General features: G+C 50.1%; 2 protein-coding genes and 2 pseudogenes across 2 annotated transcripts; 2 read left to right on the top strand and 2 right to left on the bottom strand.

The window, feature by feature from the left end:
- Nucleotides 1-1,171: 1,171 nt before the first annotated feature.
- Nucleotides 1,172-10,174, bottom strand: LOC112130986 (EOLA-like protein; annotated as a pseudogene).
- On the top strand, nucleotides 5,876-7,541 carry LOC134760886 (heat shock transcription factor, X-linked member 3-like). Its single transcript, XM_063721082.1, has 2 exons — nucleotides 5,876-6,378; nucleotides 6,838-7,541. The coding sequence occupies exons 1-2, from the start codon at nucleotides 5,974-5,976 to the stop codon at nucleotides 7,420-7,422; spliced, it is 990 nt and encodes a 329-aa protein (XP_063577152.1). The 5' UTR covers nucleotides 5,876-5,973; the 3' UTR covers nucleotides 7,423-7,541.
- Nucleotides 10,175-15,642: 5,468 nt separating the features above from the next.
- Nucleotides 15,643-17,470, top strand: LOC112130989 (heat shock transcription factor, X-linked member 3). The gene is made up of 2 exons (XM_024241032.2): nucleotides 15,643-16,307; nucleotides 16,767-17,470. The coding sequence occupies exons 1-2, from the start codon at nucleotides 15,825-15,827 to the stop codon at nucleotides 17,349-17,351; spliced, it is 1,068 nt and encodes a 355-aa protein (XP_024096800.1). The 5' UTR covers nucleotides 15,643-15,824; the 3' UTR covers nucleotides 17,352-17,470.
- On the bottom strand, nucleotides 16,054-20,076 carry LOC112128500 (EOLA-like protein; annotated as a pseudogene).
- Nucleotides 20,077-25,572: the final 5,496 nt, after the last annotated feature.

Raw genomic sequence — 25,572 nt, 5'->3', positions numbered from 1 at the left:
GCTGCTGGTGGCTCTACCATTCTCAGCCACCTTCCCACAATCCCACTCAGCAGTAACATGATTAGGACTCTGGGCAGAGGGGCTCCAACCCCACATTTTCCATGAGCACTGTTCTAGTAGAGTCTCTCTGTAGGAGCTCTACCCTTGTGGCAGGCTTTTCCCTGGGCACTCAGGCTTTTCAACACATACATCCTCTGAAATCTAGGTGGAAGCTGTCAAGCCTCTTTCACTCTTGCATTCTGTTCTCCCGCAGACATAACACCATGGGGAAGCCACCAAGTCTTATAGCTTGTGTCCTCCAAGGCAGTGGCCTGAACTGTATCTGGGGCACTTTGAGCCATGGGTGGAGCTGGATCAGCCAGATGCAGGTAGCAGTGTCCAAAGGCTACAGAGAGCAGCAGGGCCCCAGGCTTGGCCCCCAAAACCATTCTTACCCACTAGGCTTCTGGGCCTGGGATGGGAGGGGCCTAGTTTTCTGAAATGCCTTCAAGGGCTTTTTCCCATTGTTTTAGATAGTAACACTTGGCTCCCTTTCAGTCGTGCAAATCTCTCTAGCAAGTGGTTCCTCAGCATCCTGCTTGGTTTCTTCTCCGAAAATGCTCTTTCTTTCCCTACAACATGGTCAGGCTGCAAATTTTCCAAACTTTTATGCCCTGCTTCTCTTTTAATTATAAATTCCAACTTTAAGTCTTTCCTTTTCTCCTACATCTGAGACAGGTTGTTAGAAGCAGCCATGGAACATCTTGAATACTTTGCTGCTTAGAAATCCCTTTGGCCAGATACACTAATTTATCACCCTTAAGTTCAAACTTCCACAGATCTCTAGAGCATGGACCCAGTGCAGCCAAGTTCTTTGCTAAGATATAACAAGGGTGACCTTTGCCAGTAAATTCCTCATTTCCATCTGAGACCTCATCAGCCTGGCCTTCATTGTCCATATTTCTGTCAGCAATTTGGTCAAAACCACTTAACAAATCTCCAATAAGTTTGAAACATTCCTGCATCTTCCTGTCTTCTTCTGATATCTCCAAACTCTTCCAACCTCTGCCCATTACCCAGATCCAAAGCTGCTTTCACATCTTCAGATGTCTTTATTGCATCACCCAACTCCTGTACCAATTTTATATGTTAGTCAGTTTTGCATTGCTATAAAGGAATACCTGAGGCTAGGTAATTTATAAAGAAAAATGTTTATTTTGGCTCATGGTTCTGCAGGGTGTACAGGAGGCATGGCACTGGCATCTGCTTCTGGTAAGGGCTCAGGAAGCTTGCAGTCATGGCAGAAGGAAAAGGGTAATCAGCATATCACATGGCGAGAGAGAACAAAGAGCTGCCAGGCTTTTTAAAGCAACCAGATCTCATGTGAACTTAGAGAGTGAGAATGTAAGGTTAGCCGAGAGAAAGGACGAGAGAGAGAGCCCCAAGTTCAGGCAAGCCTTTATTAACCTGTCGGCTGCCCCCTTCACAGTCAAGGAAAGCAGCCCCAAGCTTACAGAATGAGGGGTTTACATTGGGGCAGGGAATTTGAGGGAGTCCTTTGGTATGGCTGCATCCCGGGGTTGTTTGCTGGTTAATTCTGCCACGTATCACCTTGTGATGTTTATGGTACTGGAGGGTGTAGCTAAAGTTTGTTTATGCTTCCCACAACCTCCCTCTGTTCGGTCTGGATGGTTTGTAATTGGGGTTTGCTTTATCGCAGCAAGGCCTGATAGATAAAGTCTTCTATCAGGCTGGCTTCACTGCGGTGCCTAGATAAGGGCTTGGAAATGTAAAAAGGTTTGGGGGAAGGGTGGGCAGCACGGAGAGGTTTGGGGGAAGCATTGGCAGTACCAAGAAGCTCTTTGGGGTGGTTTGTACCTAACAGAGAACTCATTACCACAAGGACAGCACCAAACCATTTATGAGAGATCCACCTCTGTGACCCAAACACCTCCCACTAAACCCACCTCCAACATTGAAGGTCACATTTCAACATGAGATTTAGAGGGACAAAACAGCCAAACCATATCAATGACTAATCTGCTCTGTTTTCTGTTTTTGCTTTCTTCAGCCATTTTCTGCTTACAAAGACAACTTCTTCTGCTCAGATCATTGAAACACTCATTGTACTTGAGTAAGGTTGTAAGTCTGAGAGTCTGACCATGTGGGCCTATTCTGGCCCTGTTGCTTCCTCACTGCGGAACTTGCACCATGGCTCAACCCCTCCATGGCCTAGCTTGGCTCATTGGAGAAATGGACTCATTCTTAATATCCACCCAAGAGATGGGTGTGCACAGTAAATGACACAGACTAGCAGAGCACTTAGCACAACGGATTGACTATGAGTTGTCCAGGTCACTGGCGTTTTGAACAAAGAATTGAACAAAATGCATAAAGTAGCAGAGGAATGAAATGCAGGAACAAAGCAGTGAAAGCAGGAATTTATTAAAGTGAGAAAGCCCTCCACAAGGTGAGAGTGGGTCTGAGCAAGTGGCTCAAGGGCCCAGTTACAAAGTTTTCTGGGCTTTAAGTACCCCATTTGAGGTTCTTAATGACTACCCCTTATCTGGATAAAGGATTTGGTCTGTGGCTAATTAAAGGCTGAGGTGAATTGGCACCCTATGCAGATGAAGGGATGGTCCCTGCTTGGCCCACGGTCAACAAGGCACCCTCCCCTCCCTTTCCATCTGAGATGTGGTGGAAGACGGATGGTTGTAGGGAGAGTAGCCTCTGATCCTTTGTTACTCAGCATGGAGAGATGGGGTTTTTGTCTTTTGGTTTAGCTTTAGGAAGTTTGTGTTAATCAGCCTTAGGTTTCCTGTCCCCAGACCGAGGTATTTTCCTTTTGATCCAGCTTTGGGAAGTCAGAGTGAATCGGCCTTAGATTTCCTGCCCCCAGACCCTGGTGTTTTCTCTTTTAGGAAGTTAGCACAGAGTGGCCTTAAGTTCCCTGTTTCTAGAACCTATTTTCCTGTCTCAATAGGAGCTCACAATAATTGTTCTGTTATCACTGTTCTAATGTAGAGCCATGTCCAAGGATGCTAAACCCCACTGAGCTCCTGGTGACATGGAACTTTCTTCATCCAACATGTATTGAGGGCCACATTTGCACTGTGGTCTCAGCCATCCTCATGGGCCTCTTAGTCCAGAGGGGAGACAGCTCATCAACATGCCCAACCTCATAGGAGTTCAGGATCCACCCAACCAATGGTGGAGAGCTGTGCTGGGCCAGCCCTTGGGAATAAGCCTTGCCAGCTGACCTCATGGAGTGACCTGGACCCTGACAAGCTGAGTGACTTCTGGGTTGAAAAGGGCATTCCCATAGGGGAGGCAGCACAAGCACCCTTACCAGCAAGGAAGTTCACAGTGTGCTCAGTAAATAGCACCAGAGGGAACCAGAGGTTGATGCAGGGAGACCCCCTGAAACTATTGCTATGGAATAAAAGATGAAATGCTCCTGATTATTGTAAATACATAATTGCATGCAGGATTGTGTAAAGACAATGCCAGGTTGGACTGCCAGAATGAGCCAACAGTGCGTGATGTGCTTTCCGCTGCAGACAGCCTATGAATGGATGTGCAGTCAGGGAGGTTTCACATCACCAAGATTCCTATCCTAGAAAAGCAGATGTTCATAGCTCTGGGAATGGAATGTGACCCTTGTGGAGAGCCTATAAACGGATGCATGAGGAGCGCCTGTCCATATGGATAAGATAGGGCTATAAACGCCCTCATCTTGCCACGGCTCTTCTAGGCCTCTTTAGGTTTAAGGCATACTCCCTTCTGAGAATTTCTGGTCTAACCGGTTGTCTAGCTTCACATCCTGTTTCTATGGATTGTTTGTAACCAGCTTTTGCTGCAACTGTTACTGCTGATTAATATCTTGCTAATCATAGGTCATGGAAAGACTGTGTTTCTGTTTTAAGGCTCTGTTAGAAATTACTGATGCACACACTATATCGTAAATGTTTATTCCTGTATACTGTACTTCTGCATACAGATGTTATGTTAAAGAATTACTTCATCCCCATGTGACCATCTCACCTCATAATCAAATGACCCTAAATCCCTCACTAACCTACCCCTGCCCTCACTAAACTTAATAATAAATGCTGGTATATCCAGTGTGTTGTTGGCACCGTGGGACCAGAAGGCGGTGACCCCACTGGACCCAGATTTTGCTATCTTGCATGTGTCTATTATTTCTCGACCTGCCGATTCGCCTGAGAACAAAGAGAGAGCACTGTTGCATTGCAGACTGCTGGCCAGATCCCGCAATAGGTTGAGAGTTGTCTTACCCAGGACCCAGCATCAAGCAAATGCTGAGTGAAGCAGGGTTAAGGGCAGGTGGCATGGTGGATACCTGAGTGTGTGAGAAAGAGGAGCCCAGTGGCTAACGAGGCTGGGAAAGGAAGGCCTTGGAGGTGTGAGGAGTTGGTGCCTAAGCAACTGACAAGTTCCGAGCCACAGTTTAGAAAGACTCCTCTGGGGTGGGATGAACCAACTGCAGGGACACATCCTGGAGCCCGGGAGAGATCAGCAGGGAAGAAGATCCTGAGAGGCCACGGGGAGGATGAAGAGGGCCTGGGGGATCATGTGACAGGCAAGGCCTACACAGCGAGTCTTGGCCTGTGGCTGGCCTCATACCTTGGGGCCCCACCATCAAGACCTCAGCACTATTCTTGATTGCTGCATAGCTACAAAGAAGCTGCAGTGAGTCAGCACTGAGACCACTTTCCACAGGGCCACTGGTCCTCATACCATAGTCAGCTGTGCTCTGCTTGGGTCGCCTGACCATGATGATTTCATTCATAAAGCAGCAACGCAGAGGGGCCATCTCAGGGGCTTTTGGAACATGGAATAGAAGACCAACCATTTTCCTCAAAGTGGCTTGCAGGTGGCAGGTGACTCATAAAGAATGTCTGAATGGTTGCTGAAGGTTGCAGAGCTGATCTTTGGGGACTGAGCAGGCTTAGGTGGAGGAGGCTGGATTTCCCACCATGACTCTTCTTGACTAGACTTAAGTCAGTGCCCTGAATATTCCCTCCAGGGGACAAGAGGAGTTTGATGTCTTAGACTCGAAATCCCAGTGTACATTCTGTGACTTAAATCAAAGGAGAATGGTCGCTAATGGTCCTATAGAAGCCACATGACATAGTGTGACTAAATCAAATCAATACCAGCTCTTGGCTGAATGCCACCGTGTAGTTTCCCTAGTAATTTTCTTCACGATCGTTCCCCTCCCACCAAATGGCCAAAAGCCTTTATATAAGTAATCAGCAGAGTTTATAAGTCCGCAAAAGCCACAACAATGTCATTCTCAGTCTTAAGAATTCCCCCATGAAAAAGCACTTTGGTATGTAAGTGAAAGATACCAGCTGTATAATTGAATACTCAAGGATCCTCATTTAGAGATGTCACCAATGGCCTCTATTTTAATATTTAGCCTCAGAGTGTGTGTGCCTACAGGTTACACTGAGTCCTTGAACAAAGCTTTGTAAACCTCTTTAAAAAGCTTGGTGACCATGAACCAAGCCTGCATCCAGGCATTGGGGACACCATGAAGGATTAGAGAGCCCTGAGATTGAAAAGCACCTTGGAAGAGCCTCTTCCAACCCTCTTCGCACTCAGGGCCGACCCTGAGTGGGCAAAGGGTGCTACTCAGTGGGACAAGGACCCAGGGTCCTTTCAGTCTAGGGCCTTTCCACTGTATCACTCTGTCTCCCTATACAGAGTGAATATTAAGAACAAAGGTGTCTTTAATGGCTAGAGAAAATGTATCACCAAAAAGACTGTTGTATCCTCTCATCCGGGATTGAACATGGCTTTCATTTGGGTTTTCTCCCTCCTTCTGCCCAACCCAACACACGCTCATACGCTCATCTGTTTTCAAATACATAATGATGGCACTTTTGTGCTGGATTACTTTAATCAGGTCTAACTAGACAAACAGAAACTTTTCTTAGGCTAGTCTGTGTAAAGCAGGCCTCAGAAATGAACATGTCTTCACCTGATCCAAATCCAGATTCCAGCGAGGTTTTGGACAGGCACGAGGACCAAGCCATGAGCCCAGATCCAGGCTCCCAAGATAACTCACCACCAGAAGACCGAAACCAACGCGTGGCCAACGTGGAAGACAACCACAACCTTTTTAGGCTTTCCTTCCCAAGAAAGCTTTGGATGATTGTGGAGGAAGACACATTCAAGTCTGTGAGCTGGAATGATGATGGAGACGCCGTGATCATCGAGAAGGATCTCTTCCAGAGGGAGGTTCTTCAACGGAGAGGTGCAGAGAAGATCTTCGAAACAGACAGCTTGAAGAGTATCATTCGCCAGCTGAACCTCTATGGATTCTGCAAAATACGCTCAAGCAACTCTCCAGGAAACAAGAAAATGATGGTAAAGTAGAAAGCATTTCTGTAATCCCTTTTCTCTCTTTCTCAAACATATCTTCATAGGACACCAATATAAATAATACGCCGTAAGAGCTTAAGTGTCAAAGATAGCATTTTAAAATGTGAAACATTGTTTATTGAAAGATGAAAAGTATAGAACTTAAAAAGTATGGATTTTGATATTAAACTACAACCCCCTTAGAGATAATGTAAGCATCATATTATGCAGACCTGCATATTACCTCTACGGGGTTGCAGTTTAATATCAAAATCCATGCTATTTATATATTACTGCCTTAATCTATGAATCGTTTATCTTTAGTCAGGTCATGCTGTAGAGCATAACCACACTTGCTGCCACTTACAGCATTCTTTTCTCCATTGCAAAACAAAATCACTATTTTGAGAGGTGGGAAAGGAATAATTTATCCCAGAACAACTAACATGTTTCATTTTGTTTCAGATCTACCGCAACTCCAATTTTCAGAGAGACAAGCCCAGGCTCCTGGAGAATATCCAGAGAAATCACCTCAGAAACACCGCTCAGCAAGCGACCCGTGTCCCAACTCCAAAGAGAAAGAAGCTGGTAGCTACAAGACGCTCCCTACGTATCTATCACATCAATGCCAGGAAAGAAGCAATCAAAATGTGTCAGCAGGGAGCCCCCAGTGTTCAGGGACCCAGTGGCACCCAGTCCTTCAGGCGCTCTGGCATGTGGTGGTCCAAGAAGAGTGCCACTAGGCATCCCCTGGGAAATGGGTCCCCTCAGGAACCAAATGGCCCAAGTTGGGAGGGCACCTCTGGGAATGTCACATTTGCATCTTTGGCTACTACCTGGATGGAAGGCACAGGGCAAGTGCCTAGTAGTCTGGTTTACTCAGATAATGGTAGTGTAATGTCTTTGTACAATATCTGTTACTACGTTCTGTTGGCCTCCCTCTCAGTCATGTCTCCAAATGAGCCCTCTGACAATGAGGAGGAGCAGGAAGGCTCCTCAGATGACAAGTGTAGGCTATGTGAACAGTTCAGAAACAATGCAAGTCCATGAACTCACAGGCCACTAATGGCCCATAAAAGTTGCCATTTTCTAATGAGAAACACATTTTTGGTCTTAATAAAGAAAAACAAAATTCCATGGAAATAAATAATAAACAATTTAAATGAGAACTGTTGTCTGTGTTTTTTTTTTTTTTTTACCTTCTATATTATACACATCTCATTGGCAGAAGCCACGGGAGGCTGGAAATCCTGTCCAAGACAGGCTTTGGTCCCCATTGTCCTCGTTTATTTGGAGAAGCAGCATTTTCACACACTCGGCAAAGGATGTTGCTAGGAAGTGTCGAGGCCAAGCCCAAGAAGACCCGGTCCCCTGAGATTGGCCTGCTGGCCAGGAGAAAGAATAGACTCCTGATTCCAGCAATATCTTCCTGTATCTTCAAAAAGGAGATTGTTTCCTCACGGGTCCCTCCCAATGTTGCCAGGAAGTGTCTGATCAGCAGCTCAGCATCCCTAGCCTAGCATCCAGGGGCCTCCAAAGAGGCCCACTTGAAAGTCAGGCCACCCCGTCTGCCATGGGATGTACGACCACCATAACATCCTGGCTCAGAAGAGAAGGGCCACTGCAGTCAATACCTGGGGGGAAATGCCCATCATCCTCATGGATAACAACTAGAAACTTTGCTAAATCACCAAAAAAAAAAAAAAAAAAAAAAAAAATTACTACAAAATAAAACAGCACCACTGATCACATTTCCAAGTTAAGCTCACTCTACTAGAGCTGTATTTTGGATGTACTGCTAGGATAGGAAGTAGCTGTGTGATGCAGGTAACACACATGCTTCAGAAACTGACAGACACTTTCACAACAGAATGAGAGTAACCTGAAAGGACAGACAGCTGCTCTAAGTCTGATGTCCTCTTCATCCTGCATGAGTCGGTTGATTAATGGCTAGTCACTACCAGGCAAACATTCAGTGCCAGGTCCCAGACTTTCTGTAATGTCGCCTGGATGCTAGTTACACATTTCATGAGTTTTGACCAGACCAAATCAGGGGAAAACATAGAACGAAGCCTCAAACACTAACCAGTCATCTACAACACATTTATTTGTACAATCCAGAAACTAGCAGGACCAAAATTAGAAGCAATGCTGAGACATTTACTGGCAGCTTTTCCTTCTACCCTAAGGTCAAAGTACTTGAGACATTGCCTGTGTGTCTAAAGAGGCATCACACAAGGAAAGCCCCACCCCCTACTTCCTTCACCTGAGCAAAGAAACCTGTCTACATGCACAGTGCTTAGTGGGTGGGATTCTCCAAAGCAGTGGAAATTCAGATTTAACCTAATGTATATAGGTCTGCGTCATGCTGGCGAATTGAAGGTGTCATGATTTAGCTGGTTTCTCTGGAACATTCCTTTCAGGAGCCCACACTTGTCACACTTCATGCCCCAAAGGGATCAGGTGCTCTGGGATGTCTACCTGGAATACATCCTTGCCTCCTTTCCTAGGTATGGGCTCCAGTAACCACCCGGGGTTTGAAATCACTGTCAGGTACTTCTGCTTCAGGTTGGTCAGTACAGCTCGATTTTCTAGTTCCACAACCTCATCGGGAGTCAAGTCTTTGGGGCATTGCAAAGTTTCCCCGATGTCAACGAGTCCTGTACATAAAGAGAGATACAAATGAATGCCTTTCACTTCCATAGCCCAAGGCCTGCCCATGTGACAACACAGTTACTCAAAGTCACAATCAATAGAGAGTAAGACGGCATCAGTAAAATGACAAGAAGGGAGTCAAGTCCTTCTTCCGTAGCTTTGATAACGAGCCAAACCCGATTCAGGAAATGCTGGGAGAGGCAGGGGGAGGGCTCCAGAAAGGCAGAGGAGAGGGCCTCGTCCTCATGAAGCCACACAAGTAAGAGGCAGGTCCAAGCCAGACTTTTGAGGGCAGTGGTTGCAGATTGGAAGGGCACCAGCCACTGCCTGGGAAGCTACAGGTGATGCCTGAAAAGGTCACCAGGGGACAGGTGCTGATGTCGGGCCTCAGTCACCTAGAGGTTAGGGGACTTGCCCAGGGTGCTGTGAGTGGTGGGGCTGGGGCAGGTTCATGAAGCCAGGCAGGCAGCCCAACTCTAGAGGTCACCTGACCCATTCGGCGGGCTGGGCTGCTTTTCATGGTCTCTGCCACACATGTGCACTCATACACGTATGCACAAACACACACACACACACAGCCAAACACCACAAACACCATGTGCACATGGACCTGACCAGGCTTCTCACTGAGATCAGAAATAGGAACTGAGGCCCAGAGCGGAGAAATGATTTACCAGAGCTCGCGGAAGCTAGGTATGCCAACCCCCAGCCCGAGGCCCTTGCTGTCCCTTTGAAGGTGTGTTGCCGAAAGGAACTGTGTTATACACGCCAATCAGTTCAGACGACAAGAGAAGCCCCCAAATTCCCAAGCAAGATCTTGGGTGGCAGCCCTAGGCGTTGTCTGCGCATTGGGTACATTGTCACTTACCCGCTATCACTCCTCGGCCAAACTTTTCCCCTTCCCTGAGCAAGGCCTGAATCTGAGCAGGAGTCATCCCGAACCTCTCCACCAGCAGCTCCCGCCAGGCATCGCCTTCCCAGTCCCTGTGAGCAACGTGGATGGCGATGGTACAGTTCCGCTGGCTGCTCAGCAGGGGACGCCAGCGTGTCTCCACAGTCTTGACTCCATTTAAGACAGAGCCAGCATTAAGGCTGCCGGAAGGAGAGGCAGCCAAACTTCATCTTCGCAGGCGCCCCGGGCCTCCGGTGGCCTGCGGAAGCACAGAAGCGCATCATACGCCAGCCCTCCAAGCTCAGCTGCAGTGGCCTGATCTTCCCCCCCCCGTGTCTCTCAGATGGCCTAAATCGCACTGACCTTGATGGTCTGCTGCTTCCGTCTGTCACTGATGTCCAGCACCACAGCAGGCTCAAGGAAACGGGCTGGGATTCGGCTGACTCAGGTCCATCCCATGGAGTCTTTGGGGCGGTCCAGAGTAGGGCAGGGACAGCTAGAGGAAGGCACAGGCAGGACAGCATGTGGTCAGTGCTATGACAGAGGTCACCGAGCCCTAGGGCAACACAGAGGACAGAGGGCCCCCTCGGCCTAGCCAGAGTAGAGAGTCGGGGCTGGTGTTAGCCCTCTTCCAGCACAGAGGGACAGTCCCAGGCTCTGCTTCTCTTCTTTTCCCCCTGCTGTGCCTTGCCAACACTCTCAGTGCCCTGGCCCTGCCGCCAACAAGGCACTGACCTTCCCGGCTCCTACTCCAGGGCTGCTGAACCCACATCGTTGATATCCAATCTCAGCTCTGCTCTCAGGATGCACCGTGACCTCAGATGGCCCTTAGACATCTCCTCTCCACCCCTCTGGGTGCCACCTTCCTCAAGCCCCTTCCCCCACCACTGCTCTCCACTGTCAGCAGACGCCCCTGTCCCAATCTGAGCTGAGAAAAGAAGAATGATAATCAGAACAACTGGCAACCCCACACACATGCCTTCACGTGCCAGCTCTGGGATGGCATGATCCTCGGATCATCAAATTGAATCTTCAAGTAACCCAGCAGGGTCAGTGGTACTGTGAGGCCCACTCTATGGCTGAGGAGAATGAGGCACCAGCCCACAGTCACACGGGCTCTGGCTTCCCACAACTCTTGCCCAGCCTCCTGCGTGTGTGGCTTGGGAGAGGGTCCCCTCCTCTTGCACAGAGGACAGCGCTGTGCCTTGGAAGGAGCCCTGGGCTTGAAACCAGAACCTCAGCCCAGTCACAGACTCTTGAGATGCCTCAGTTTCCACATGGCTGTGAGGATGGGAGATAAGGCACCAAGAGCACCCAGCCCAGTACCTGGCACCTAACAGAACAGTCAGAAATAGTGGCTGCCCTCACCCCTCAGGCCTGTGGCCCCGCCCCCGGCCCCGAACTCCACCCTTGAGCTGCCCCCACTCCTCTCTCTGTCCTTCCTTTCAGCACATAAACGCAACCTCTAGTACGCTCTATGATTTTAAGAAAATATACCCACCCTCATGAGACAAAGCCCTGATAGGGCCAAAGCTGCCTGGTATTCACTCCTTTCCCAATCGGCAGTGCAGCCTTCTGAGCTCCAGATCTGCTTTTCTCCCGCCTCTGGGGTGAGCTGCCCCAGCCGAGCCAGTTGCCTGCTGTGCTCTGGACCCTGCTCCTCTGGCTCACTGCGGGCCCTGGGTGCCACCAGCCACCATCTATGCTCGCTCAGCATCCCTACTCTGAGCACATGCGTGCCTCCCGCTCTGCCTCCCTTCTCTTTAACCCTGAATAGCCGAGACCTCAGAAGAGCTGTCTACATGCACAGTGTCTACTTCCTCTCTGAACTTTCTGCCCCCACCCCCACCTTTCTCCCTTTATTCCCCACCCCCCCACCCACTCCACTGACTGACCTATCCCCACAAGCACCCATGGCCGGCCTCATGCCAGTCCTGTCTTCATCTTAGTCCATACTCAGCAGCCCCAGCATGGCTGGGCACACTCCTTCCCTCCTTCTGGGACCCCCACGTTGCTCACCGTCCTGCTCTGAATCACGTGGTGCAGGCCACCCCCCGTCAGACTCAGCCTTAGGTAGACAGGCCTGTACACACTCAGGACCCCAACCACCACCACCAAGTCCACCTCCCTTCCACCTCTGTGAGTGGCATCACCAGCTACACAGTGTTCCTGCCCCAGACCTAGCTGCTCTCTGCCCTCCCTCTCTTTCCCACATCTGCGGCCCACATCCCGTGGCACTGTGTCCAAAACCGACACTGAATCCGATCCCTCTCCATAATCTCTATGGCCACAATCCCAATCCAATGCCCTAAAACCCCCTGCCTTCTGAAGAAGTCTCCTGATAGCACCCCCACCCCCGCCTCAGCACTTGTCCTCTGCACTCTTGTGACCACACTGCCATCGGAACGATCTTGGTACAGGGACAATGAGATTATGTCACTCCTCTACTGAAACCTTTCAAGGGCTCCCTGCCCCAACTAGCACGGAATCCACACTTCCTCTCAGGGCACTCAAGGTCCCTCCTGATCTGGCTTCCCACCCCAGCCACGTCCTCTCCTCTCCCCTTTATTCACCACCCTGCAGCCACACAGGCCTTCCATCCCCTGAGGGAACATGCCAAGCTTGTTTCTACCTCAGGGCCTTTGTCAGTTGTGATGGGTTGCATTGTGTCCTCTTAAAATGCGTATGTTGAAGTCCTAAACCCCAGCACCTCAAAATGTGGCCTTATATATAAAAACAGACTCATTACAGAGGCAATCAAGTGAGACTGAAGCCATTAGGGCGGACCCGCATCCAATGTGGCTGGCGTCCTTATGAAAAGGGGGATTTCAGAGACAGTCATGCACACAGGGAGAACACCATGAGAAGATAAACGCAGAGATAAGGGAGATGCTTCTACAAGCCAATGAGTGCCACAGATTGCCAGCCAGCCGCCCGCAGCTAAGAGAAAGGGGCAGACCACATTGTCTTTCACAGCCCACAGAAAAAACGAACCTGGCCAACACTTTGATTTCAGACTTCCATCCTCCAGAACTGCGAGACAATGACTGTCTGTTGTTTAAGCCAGCCCCTTTATGGTCCTTTGTTTCAGCCATCTTGGCAAACTGCTGTTCCCAACACATCTCCACAGGATAGGGCATGAGTTTTCCATTTAACAGCACATCAAGCCCATTCTTTCCACCTGACAATCTTCATCTACCTTGTTTTTCACTGCCTGTGTGATATCCCATTGTTGGTCGTCTCATAATTTGCCTGACCATTCCTCCACTGATGGAGAGTTACAAGTTGCTTCCCACTTTTGCCACTAGAAATGACATTACCTCTAACACTCGCTGTGTGAAGACATGCTGAAGGAAATGCCTCAGCCGCCTGGCACGCCCATCTAAGATGCTGATATCTGCCAGCAAATGACTTTCCACAAAGACTCACCCGTGTACCCTCCACCAACCCATCCATGGCGCCATTTCCTCACACACTTGTGGCCCCTGAGCATCATTATTCTCCTGATGGGTGACAAAAGATCACCAGGTTCCTTGGTTCTGGATTACTTCTGACAGAGGCCGAATGTCCCCCACAGGGCCTGGCCACTTCCATCGGAATATGTGGCTACAGTAAATGCCTCTTTTCTGCCGCCCAGTTTCTTAGCCAACCCTTTTCTCATCATCACCACAAACTCAGAACAAACGCGGACTGTGTGTGTGTGTGTGTGTGGAATCCCTAGTAGGAACTGATGTAACTGAAAAGGCAAGAAGGAGGCTGAGTCCCCTCTTACCTGGTGCTGCAGAGAGTACCTGCTTTACGGCCAGAGGAGGAAACACTCTTCCACTTAGCTTCTTTACCTGCACAACAAGGAAGATGAAGAGGAAAGGCCATTAAGTGCAAGCCAGCAAAGCTGGTTAATGGCCCTAGGAAGGTCTTCTACTCAGCAGGCATTGGAAACCAAGAAGAGCTGGGAGGCCTGGTCTTATCAGTAACACACATGTGCACATCACAGTTTGGTTCTGCTAATCACAGCAGTGGGACCCTCCGCACCTGTCTGGGTCAAGGACCACAGGGTGCACCAGCCCGCAGGGCAGAAAATCATTTCACCATGTTGAGCAGCATTCTTGCAGCCGAGCATGCTCCATTCGAAGGGAGAAAAATGACACTTCCCCTCCCATTGTCCCGGGGCGAGGGTTTGGGGCTCTAAATCCCATTGTCCTCAGCTTAATTCTGGGTAGGTCACGCTGAGCACGGCGCCACAGGCCACAGAGCTGCGCACCGCCCGGCCTCGGGTCCAGGCGAGCTCACAGCAGAAGGGTCAACGGGAGGCAGGGAAGACCGGACTGAGGTGGGGCCGCTGTGTGTGGAGCAGCACACGGGCTTTCTACTCGCAGACGCACGTCGCGGGTACACGCGCTTAGAAGGAGCGGAGCCGAGACCCTGCCGACAGCAGGGGATAGGAAAAGGCGCCTGGGTGCTTGAACAAAAGCTTTGTAAACCTCTTTAAAAAGCTTGGTGACCATGAACCAAGCCTGCATCCAGGCATTGGGGGCACCATGAAGGATTAGAGAGCTCTGAGATTGAAAAGCACCTTGGAAGAGCCTCTTCCAACCCTCTTCGCACTCAGGGCCGACCCTGAGTGGGCAAAGGGTGCTACTCAGTGGGACAAGGACCCAGGGTCCTTTCAGTCTGGGGCCTTTCCACTGTATCACTCTGTCTCCCTATACAGAGTGAATATTAAGAACAAAGGTGTCTTTAATGGCTAGAGAAAATGTATCACCAAAAAGACTGTTGTATCCTCTCATCCGGGATTGAACATGGCTTTCATTTGGGTTTTCTCCCTCCTCCTGCTCAACCCAACACACGCTCATACGCTCATCTCTTTTCAAATACATAATGATGGCACTTTTGTGCTGGATTACTTTAATCAGGTCTAACTAGACAAGCAGAAACTTTTCTTAGGCTAGTCTGTGTAAAGCAGGCCTCAGAAATGAACATGTCTTGGGCAATGAAAACAGTATTTATGGGCAAAAATGAAACTAAAGGTAATCTCCTGTTGTGATCTGCAAGAGGGTGAGATGCAGGGGCAAGCAGAGCTCCAAAGGAGACTCCAAAGCACAGCTGAGGATGTGGCCATCCAACCACAAATGGTGCTCTGGGTAACACAGTGGTAGAGGAGTGAGGGGAGTGCTCCCACCATGCTCAGGCACAGCAGCACTCTGGGGACAACTTGACCAAGGGGAATAAGAAACACTTTATCTGGGCCCACTGGAGCACATCCAACCGATCATTAGGAGTACTTGGAAGAGACCAAAGCAGGAAGGAGATGAGGGGGATTGGAAAAGAGGGGTGCTACCACACAGATCAGGCCAAACAGCCTGGTAGGGACCACCATCTCCTAGAAGGCAGTCACCCACGAGGGGTCCATCTGACTCAAGCAGTCTTGGTGAAACCCAAGCTAGGGCTAACTAGGGGCTGGCTCTTGAGCAAATTAGAGGCCAGCAAATGGCCTCCCCTGTCTTCAGGGTTGGGAGTGGCCATAGAGCCATGGTTTCTCAACTCATCTGGGGCCTGGCCCCATGACACAATGTGACTGTCAGAAGGTGGGAGACTTTTCTGGGAACTTGAACCATGCCTGTTTATACTTTTAGAAAAGGGAGAAGCTGAAGGCCATGCCACCTGTCTACTCCCCCAACACCTGGCCAGGGACCCCTCTCCAGATTGGCTGAGAGCCACCTTTGTGACATCATGTGACAAATACAGCAGATGATGAGTTAAGCCACTGGTTGCCCTGATACCGAGACTCTAGAATTTTGTGGACAGTATTTATTGGGCACACCTACTCTGACTGAGGCATTTTGGACTTGCTAGGACAGTGATAAGGGCCTTGGGTACAAAATGCTCCTGATTCTGGTGTAGCTCCATGGCGAGTCAGAACACTGAACAGGAATATGAAGCCAAGCTGGCCCCATCTGTTGGTGGAGAGCCAACAAGCGGGGGCCCATCTAGTTCTTCACCTGATCCAAATCCAGATTCCAGCGAGGTTTTGGACAGGCACGAGGACCAAGCCATGAGCCAAGATCCAGGCTCCCAAGATAACTCACCACCAGAAGACCGAAACCAACGCGTGGCCAACGTGGAAGACAACCACAACCTTTTTAGGCTTTCCTTCCCAAGAAAGCTTTGGATGATTGTGGAGGAAGACACATTCAAGTCTGTGAGCTGGAATGATGACGGAGACGCCGTGATCATCGAGAAGGATCTCTTCCAGAGGGAGGTTCTTCAACGGAGAGGTGCAGAGAAGATCTTCGAAACAGACAGCTTGAAGAGTATCATTCGCCAGCTGAACCTCTATGGATTCTGCAAAATACGCTCAAGCAACTCTCCAGGAAACAAGAAAATGATGGTAAAGTAGAAAGCATTTCTGTAATCCCTTTTCTCTCTTTCTCAAACATATCTTCATAGGACACCAATATAAATAATACGCCGTAAGAACTTAAGTGTCAAAGATAGCATTTTAAAATGTGAAACATTGTTTATTGAAAGATGAAAAGTATAGAACTTAAAAAGTATGGATTTTGATATTAAACTACAACCCCCTTAGAGATAATGTAAGCATCATATTATGCAGACCTGCATATTACCTCTACGGGGTTGCAGTTTAATATCAAAATCCATGCTATTTATATATTACTGCCTTAATCTATGAATCGTTTATCTTTAGTCAGGTCATGCTGTAGAGCATAACCACACTTGCTGCCACTTAAAGCATTCTTTTCTCCATTGCAAAACAAAATCACTATTTTGAGAGGTGGGAAAGGAATAATTTATCCCAGAACAACTAACATGTTTCATTTTGTTTCAGATCTACCGCAACTCCAATTTTCAGAGAGACAAGCCCAGGCTCCTGGAGAATATCCAGAGAAATCACCGCAGAAACACCGCTCAGCAAGCGACCCGTGTCCCAACTCCAAAGAGAAAGAAGCTGGTAGCTACAAGACGCTCCCTACGTATCTATCACATCAATGCCAGGAAAGAAGCAATCAAAATGTGTCAGCAGGGAGCCCCCAGTGTTCAGGGACCCAGTGGCACCCAGTCCTTCAGGCGCTCTGGCATGTGGTGGTCCAAGAAGAGTGCCACTAGGCATCCCCTGGGAAATGGGTCCCCTCAGGAACCAAATGGCCCAAGTTGGGAGGGCACCTCTGGGAATGTCACATTTGCATCTTCTGCTACTACCTGGATGGAAGGCACAGGGCAAGTGCCTAGTAGTCTGGTTTACCCAGATAATGGTAGTGTAATGTCTTTGTACAATATCTGTTACTACGTTCTGTTGGCCTCCCTCTCAGTCATGTCTCCAAATGAGCCCTCTGACAATGAGGAGGAGCAGGAAGGCTCCTCAGATGACAAGTGTAGGCTATGTGAACAGTTCAGAAACAATGCAAGTCCATGAACTCACAGGCCACTAATGGCCCATAAAAGTTGCCATTTTCTAATGAGAAACACATTTTTGGTCTTAATAAAGAAAAACAAAATTCCATGGAAATAAATAATAAACAATTTAAATGAGAACTGTTGTCTGTGTTTTTTTTTTTTTTACCTTCTATATTATACACATCTCATTGGCAGAAGCCACGGGAGGCTGGAAATCCTGTCCAAGACAGGCTTTGGTCCCCATTGTCCTCGTTTATTTGGAGAAGCAGCATTTTCACACACTCGGCAAAGGATGTTGCTAGGAAGTGTCGAGGCCAAGCCCAGGAAGACCCAGTCCCCTGAGATTGGCCTGCTGGCCAGGAGAAAGAATAGACTCCTGATTCCAGCAATATCTTCCTGTATCTTCAAAAAGGAGATTGTTTCCTCACGGGTCCCTCCCAATGTTGCCAGGAAGTGTCTGATCAGCAGCTCAGCATCCCTAGCCTAGCATCCAGGGGCCTCCAAAGAGGCCCACTTGAAAGTCAGGCCACCCCGTCTGCCATGGGATGTACGACCACCATAACATCCTGGCTCAGAAGAGAAGGGCCACTGCAGTCAATACCTGGGGGGAAATGCCCATCATCCTCATGGATAACAACTAGAAACTTTGCTAAATCACCAAAAAAAAAAAAAAAAAAAAAAAAAATTACTACAAAATAAAACAGCACCACTGATCACATTTCCAAGTTAAGCTCACTCTACTAGAGCTGTATTTTGGATGTACTGCTAGGATAGGAAGTAGCTGTGTGATGCAGGTAACACACATGCTTCAGAAACTGACAGACACTTTCACAACAGAATGAGAGTAACCTGAAAGGACAGACAGCTGCTCTAAGTCTGATGTCCTCTTCATCCTGCATGAGTCGGTTGATTAATGGCTAGTCACTACCAGGCAAACATTCAGTGCCAGGTCCCAGACTTTCTGTAATGTCGCCTGGATGCTAGTTACACATTTCATGAGTTTTGACCAGACCAAATCAGGGGAAAACATAGAACGAAGCCTCAAACACTAACCAGTCATCTACAACACATTTATTTGTACAATCCAGAAACTAGCAGGACCAAAATTAGAAGCAATGCTGAGACATTTACTGGCAGCTTTTCCTTCTACCCTAAGGTCAAAGTACTTGAGACATTGCCTGTGTGTCTAAAGAGGCATCACACAAGGAAAGCCCCACCCCCTACTTCCTTCACCTGAGCAAAGAAACCTGTCTACATGCACAGTGCTTAGTGGGTGGGATTCTCCAAAGCAGTGGAAATTCAGATTTAACCTAATGTATATAGGTCTGCGTCATGCTGGCGAATTGAAGGTGTCATGATTTAGCTGGTTTCTCTGGAACATTCCTTTCAGGAGCCCACACTTGTCACACTTCATGCCCCAAAGGGATCAGGTGCTCTGGGATGTCTACCTGGAATACATCCTTGCCTCCTTTCCTAGGTATGGGCTCCAGTAACCACCCGGGGTTTGAAATCACTGTCAGGTACTTCTGCTTCAGGTTGGTCAGTACAGCTCGATTTTCTAGTTCCACAACCTCATCGGGAGTCAAGTCTTCGGGGCATTGCAAAGTTTCCCCGATGTCAACGAGTCCTGTACGTAAAGAGAGATACAAATGAATGCCTTTCACTTTCATAGCCCAAGGCCTGCCCATGTGACAACACAGTTACTCAAAGTCACAATCAATAGAGAGTAAGACGGCATCAGTAAAATGACAAGAAGGGAGTCAAGTCCTTCTTCCGTAGCTTTGATAACGAGCCAAACCCGATTCAGGAAATGCTGGGAGAGGCAGGGGGAGGGCTCCAGAAAGGCAGAGGAGAGGGCCTCGTCCTCATGAAGCCACACAAGTAAGAGGCAGGTCCAAGCCAGACTTTTGAGGGCAGTGGTTGCAGATTGGAAGGGCACCAGCCACTGCCTGGGAAGCTACAGGTGATGCCTGAAAAGGTCACCAGGGGACAGGTGCTGATGTCGGGCCTCAGTCACCTAGAGGTTAGGGGACTTGCCCAGGGTGCTGTGAGTGGTGGGGCTGGGGCAGGTTCATGAAGCCAGGCAGGCAGCCCAACTCTAGAGGTCACCTGACCCATTCGGCGGGCTGGGCTGCTTTTCATGGTCTCTGCCACACATGTGCACTCATACACGTATGCACAAACACACACACACACACAGCCAAACACCACAAACACCATGTGCACATGGACCTGACCAGGCTTCTCACTGAGATCAGAAATAGGAACTGAGGCCCAGAGCAGAGAAATGATTTACCAGAGCTCGCGGAAGCTAGGTATGCCAACCCCCAGCCCGAGGCCCTTGCTGTCCCTTTGAAGGTGTGTTGCCGAAAGGAACTGTGTTATACACGCCAATCAGTTCAGACGACAAGAGAAGCCCCCAAATTCCCAAGCAAGATCTTGGGTGGCAGCCCTAGGCGTTGTCTGCGCATTGGGTACATTGTCACTTACCCGCTATCACTCCTCGGCCAAACTTTTCCCCTTCCCTGAGCAAGGCCTGAATCTGAGCAGGAGTCATCCCGAACCTCTCCACCAGCAGCTCCCACCAGGCATCGCCTTCCCAGTCCCTGTGAGCAACGTGGATGGCGATGGTACAGTTCCGCTGGCTGCTCAGCAGGGGACGCCAGCGTGTCTCCACAGTCTTGACTCCATTTAAGACAGAGCCAGCATTAAGGCTGCCGGAAGGAGAGGCAGCCAAACTTCATCTTCGCAGGCGCCCCGGGCCTCCTGTGGCCTGCGGAAGCACAGAAGCGCATCATACGCCAGCCCTCCAAGCTCACCTGCAGTGGCCTGACCTTCCCCACCCCCGTGTCTCTCAGATGGCCTAAATCGCACTGACCTTGATGGTCTGCTGCTTCCGTCTGTCACTGATGTCCAGCACCACAGCAGGCTCAAGGAAACGGGCTGGGATTCGGCTGACTCAGGTCCATCCCATGGAGTCTTTGGGGTGGTCCAGAGTAGGGCAGGGACAGCTAGAGGAAGGCACAGGCAGGACAGCATGTGGTCAGTGCTATGACAGAGGTCACCGAGCCCTAGGGCAACACAGAGGACAGAGGGCCCCCTCGGCCTAGCCAGAGTGGAGAGTCGGGGCTGGTGTTAGCCCTCTTCCAGCACAGAGGGACAGTCCCAGGCTCTGCTTCTCTTCTTTTCCCCCTGCTGTGCCTTGCCAACACTCTCAGTGCCCTGGCCCTGCCGCCAACAAGGCACTGACCTTCCCGGCTCCTACTCCAGGGCTGCTGAACCCACATCGTTGATATCCAATCTCAGCTCTGCTCTCAGGATGCACCGTGACCTCAGATGGCCCTTAGACATCTCCTCTCCACCCCTCTGGGTGCCACCTTCCTCAAGCCCCTTCCCCCACCACTGCTCTCCACTGTCAGCAGACGCCCCGTCCCAATCTGAGCTGAGAAAAGAAGAATGATAATCAGAACAACTGGCAACCCCACACACATGCCTTCACGTGCCAGCTCTGGGATGGCATGATCCTCGGATCATCAAATTGAATCTTCAAGTAACCCAGCAGGGTCAGTGGTACTGTGAGGCCCACTCTATGGCTGAGGAGAATGAGGCACCAGCCCACAGTCACACGGGCTCTGGCTTCCCACAACTCTTGCCCAGCCTCCTGCGTGTGTGGCTTGGGAGAGGGTCCCCTCCTCTTGCACAGAGGACAGCGCTGTGCCTTGGAAGGAGCCCTGGGCTTGAAACCAGAACCTCAGCCCAGTCACAGACTCTTGAGATGCCTCAGTTTCCACATGGCTGTGAGGATGGGAGATAAGGCACCAAGAGCACCCAGCCCAGTACCTGGCACCTAACAGAACAGTCAGAAATAGTGGCTGCCCTCACCCCTCAGGCCTGTGGCCCCGCCCCCGGCCCCGAACTCCACCCTTGAGCTGCCCCCACTCCTCTCTCTGTCCTTCCTTTCAGCACATAAACGCAACCTCTAGTACGCTCTATGATTTTAAGAAAATATACCCACCCTCATGAGACAAAGCCCTGATAGGGCCAAAGCTGCCTGGTATTCACTCCTTTCCCAATCGGCAGTGCAGCCTTCTGAGCTCCAGATCTGCTTTTCTCCCGCCTCTGGGGTGAGCTGCCCCAGCCGAGCCAGTTGCCTGCTGTGCTCTGGACCCTGCTCCTCTGGCTCACTGCGGGCCCTGGGTGCCACCAGCCACCATCTATGCTCGCTCAGCATCCCTACTCTGAGCACATGCGTGCCTCCCGCTCTGCCTCCCTTCTCTTTAACCCTGAATAGCCGAGACCTCAGAAGAGCTGTCTACATGCACAGTGTCTACTTCCTCTCTGAACTTTCTGTCCCCACCCCCACCTTTCTCCCTTTATTCCCCACCCCCCCACCCACTCCACTGACTGACCTATCCCCACAAGCACCCATGGCCGGCCTCATGCCAGTCCTGTCTTCATCTTAGTCCATACTCAGCAGCCCCAGCATGGCTGGGCACACTCCTTCCCTCCTTCTGGGACCCCCACGTTGCTCACCGTCCTGCTCTGAATCACGTGGTGCAGGCCACCCCCCGTCAGACTCAGCCTTAGGTAGACAGGCCTGTACACACTCAGGACCCCAACCACCACCACCAAGTCCACCTCCCTTCCACCTCTGTGAGTGGCATCACCAGCTACACAGTGTTCCTGCCCCAGACCTAGCTGCTCTCTGCCCTCCCTCTCTTTCCCACATCTGCGGCCCACATCCCGTGGCACTGTGTCCAAAACCGACACTGAATCCGATCCCTCTCCATAATCTCTATGGCCACAATCCCAATCCAATGCCCTAAAACCCCCTGCCTTCTGAAGAAGTCTCCTGATAGCACCCCCACCCCCGCCTCAGCACTTGTCCTCTGCACTCTTGTGACCACACTGCCATCGGAACGATCTTGGTACAGGGACAATGAGATTATGTCACTCCTCTACTGAAACCTTTCAAGGGCTCCCTGCCCCAACTAGCACGGAATCCACACTTCCTCTCAGGGCACTCAAGGTCCCTCCTGATCTGGCTTCCCACCCCAGCCACGTCCTCTCCTCTCCGCTTTATTCACCACCCTGCAGCCACACAGGCCTTCCATCCCCTGAGGGAACATGCCAAGCTTGTTTCTACCTCAGGGCCTTTGTCAGTTGTGATGGGTTGCATTGTGTCCTCTTAAAATGCGTATGTTGAAGTCCTAAACCCCAGCACCTCAAAATGTGGCCTTATATATAAAAACAGACTCATTACAGAGGCAATCAAGTGAGACTGAAGCCATTAGGGCGGACCCGCATCCAATGTGGCTGGCGTCCTTATGAAAAGGGGGATTTCAGAGACAGTCATGCACACAGGGAGAACACCATGAGAAGATAAACGCAGAGATAAGGGAGATGCTTCTACAAGCCAATGAGTGCCACAGATTGCCAGCCAGCCGCCCGCAGCTAAGAGAAAGGGGCAGACCACATTGTCTTTCACAGCCCACAGAAAAAACGAACCTGGCCAACACTTTGATTTCAGACTTCCATCCTCCAGAACTGCGAGACGATGACTGTCTGTTGTTTAAGCCAGCCCCTTTATGGTCCTTTGTTTCAGCCATCTTGGCAAACTGCTGTTCCCAACACATCTCCACAGGATAGGGCATGAGTTTTCCATTTAACAGCACATCAAGCCCATTCTTTCCACCTGACAATCTTCATCTACCTTGTTTTTCACTGCCTGTGTGATATCCCATTGTTGGTCGTCTCATAATTTGCCTGACCATTCCTCCACTGATGGAGAGTTACAAGTTGCTTCCCACTTTTGCCACTAGAAATGACATTACCTCTAACACTCGCTGTGTGAAGACATGCTGAAGGAAATGCCTCAGCCGCCTGGCACGCCCATCTAAGATGCTGATATCTGCCAGCAAATGACTTTCCACAAAGACTCACCCGTGTACCCTCCACCAACCCATCCATGGCGCCATTTCCTCACACACTTGTGGCCCCTGAGCATCATTATTCTCCTGATGGGTGACAAAAGATCACCAGGTTCCTTGGTTCTGGATTACTTCTGACAGAGGCCGAATGTCCCCCACAGGGCCTGGCCACTTCCATCGGAATATGTGGCTACAGTAAATGCCTCTTTTCTGCCGCCCAGTTTCTTAGCCAACCCTTTTCTCATCATCACCACAAACTCAGAACAAACGCGGACTGTGTGTGTGTGTGTGTGTGGAATCCCTAGTAGGAACTGATGTAACTGAAAAGGCAAGAAGGAGGCTGAGTCCCCTCTTACCTGGTGCTGCAGAGAGTACCTGCTTTACGGCCAGAGGAGGAAACACTCTTCCACTTAGCTTCTTTACCTGCACAACAAGGAAGATGAAGAGGAAAGGCCATTAAGTGCAAGCCAGCAAAGCTGGTTAATGGCCCTAGGAAGGTCTTCTACTCAGCAGGCATTGGAAACCAAGAAGAGCTGGGAGGCCTGGTCTTATCAGTAACACACATGTGCACATCACAGTTTGGTTCTGCTAATCACAGCAGTGGGACCCTCCGCACCTGTCTGGGTCAAGGACCACAGGGTGCACCAGCCCGCAGGGCAGAAAATCATTTCACCATGTTGAGCAGCATTCTTGCAGCCGAGCATGCTCCATTCGAAGGGAGAAAAATGACACTTCCCCTCCCATTGTCCCGGGGCGAGGGTTTGGGGCTCTAAATCCCATTGTCCTCAGCTTAATTCTGGGTAGGTCACGCTGAGCACGGCGCCACAGGCCACAGAGCTGCGCACCGCCCGGCCTCGGGTCCAGGCGAGCTCACAGCAGAAGGGTCAACGGGAGGCAGGGAAGACCGGACTGAGGTGGGGCCGCTGTGTGTGGAGCAGCACACGGGCTTTCTACTCGCAGACGCACGTCGCGGGTACACGCGCTTAGAAGGAGCGGAGCCGAGACCCTGCCGACAGCAGGGGATAGGAAAAGGCGCCTGGGTGCTTGAACAAAAGCTTTGTAAACCTCTTTAAAAAGCTTGGTGACCATGAACCAAGCCTGCATCCAGGCATTGGGGGCACCATGAAGGATTAGAGAGCTCTGAGATTGAAAAGCACCTTGGAAGAGCCTCTTCCAACCCTCTTCGCACTCAGGGCCGACCCTGAGTGGGCAAAGGGTGCTACTCAGTGGGACAAGGACCCAGGGTCCTTTCAGTCTGGGGCCTTTCCACTGTATCACTCTGTCTCCCTATACAGAGTGAATATTAAGAACAAAGGTGTCTTTAATGGCTAGAGAAAATGTATCACCAAAAAGACTGTTGTATCCTCTCATCCGGGATTGAACATGGCTTTCATTTGGGTTTTCTCCCTCCTCCTGCTCAACCCAACACACGCTCATACGCTCATCTCTTTTCAAATACATAATGATGGCACTTTTGTGCTGGATTACTTTAATCAGGTCTAACTAGACAAGCAGAAACTTTTCTTAGGCTAGTCTGTGTAAAGCAGGCCTCAGAAATGAACATGTCTTGGGCAATGAAAACAGTATTTATGGGCAAAAATGAAACTAAAGGTAATCTCCTGTTGTGATCTGCAAGAGGGTGAGATGCAGGGGCAAGCAGAGCTCCAAAGGAGACTCCAAAGCACAGCTGAGGATGTGGCCATCCAACCACAAATGGTGCTCTGGGTAACACAGTGGTAGAGGAGTGAGGGGAGTGCTCCCACCATGCTCAGGCACAGCAGCACTCTGGGGACAACTTGACCAAGGGGAATAAGAAACACTTTATCTGGGCCCACTGGAGCACATCCAACCGATCATTAGGAGTACTTGGAAGAGACCAAAGCAGGAAGGAGATGAGGGGGATTGGAAAAGAGGGGTGCTACCACACAGATCAGGCCAAACAGCCTGGTAGGGACCACCATCTCCTAGAAGGCAGTCACCCACGAGGGGTCCATCTGACTCAAGCAGTCTTGGTGAAACCCAAGCTAGGGCTAACTAGGGGCTGGCTCTTGAGCAAATTAGAGGCCAGCAAATGGCCTCCCCTGTCTTCAGGGTTGGGAGTGGCCATAGAGCCATGGTTTCTCAACTCATCTGGGGCCTGGCCCCATGACACAATGTGACTGTCAGAAGGTGGGAGACTTTTCTGGGAACTTGAACCATGCCTGTTTATACTTTTAGAAAAGGGAGAAGCTGAAGGCCATGCCACCTGTCTACTCCCCCAACACCTGGCCAGGGACCCCTCTCCAGATTGGCTGAGAGCCACCTTTGTGA

The sequence above is a fragment of the Pongo abelii genome, chromosome X (assembly GCF_028885655.2).
Source record: "Pongo abelii isolate AG06213 chromosome X, NHGRI_mPonAbe1-v2.0_pri, whole genome shotgun sequence".
NCBI lineage: Eukaryota > Metazoa > Chordata > Mammalia > Primates > Hominidae > Pongo > Pongo abelii.
This window is presented reverse-complemented; position numbering and strand designations above follow the sequence as displayed.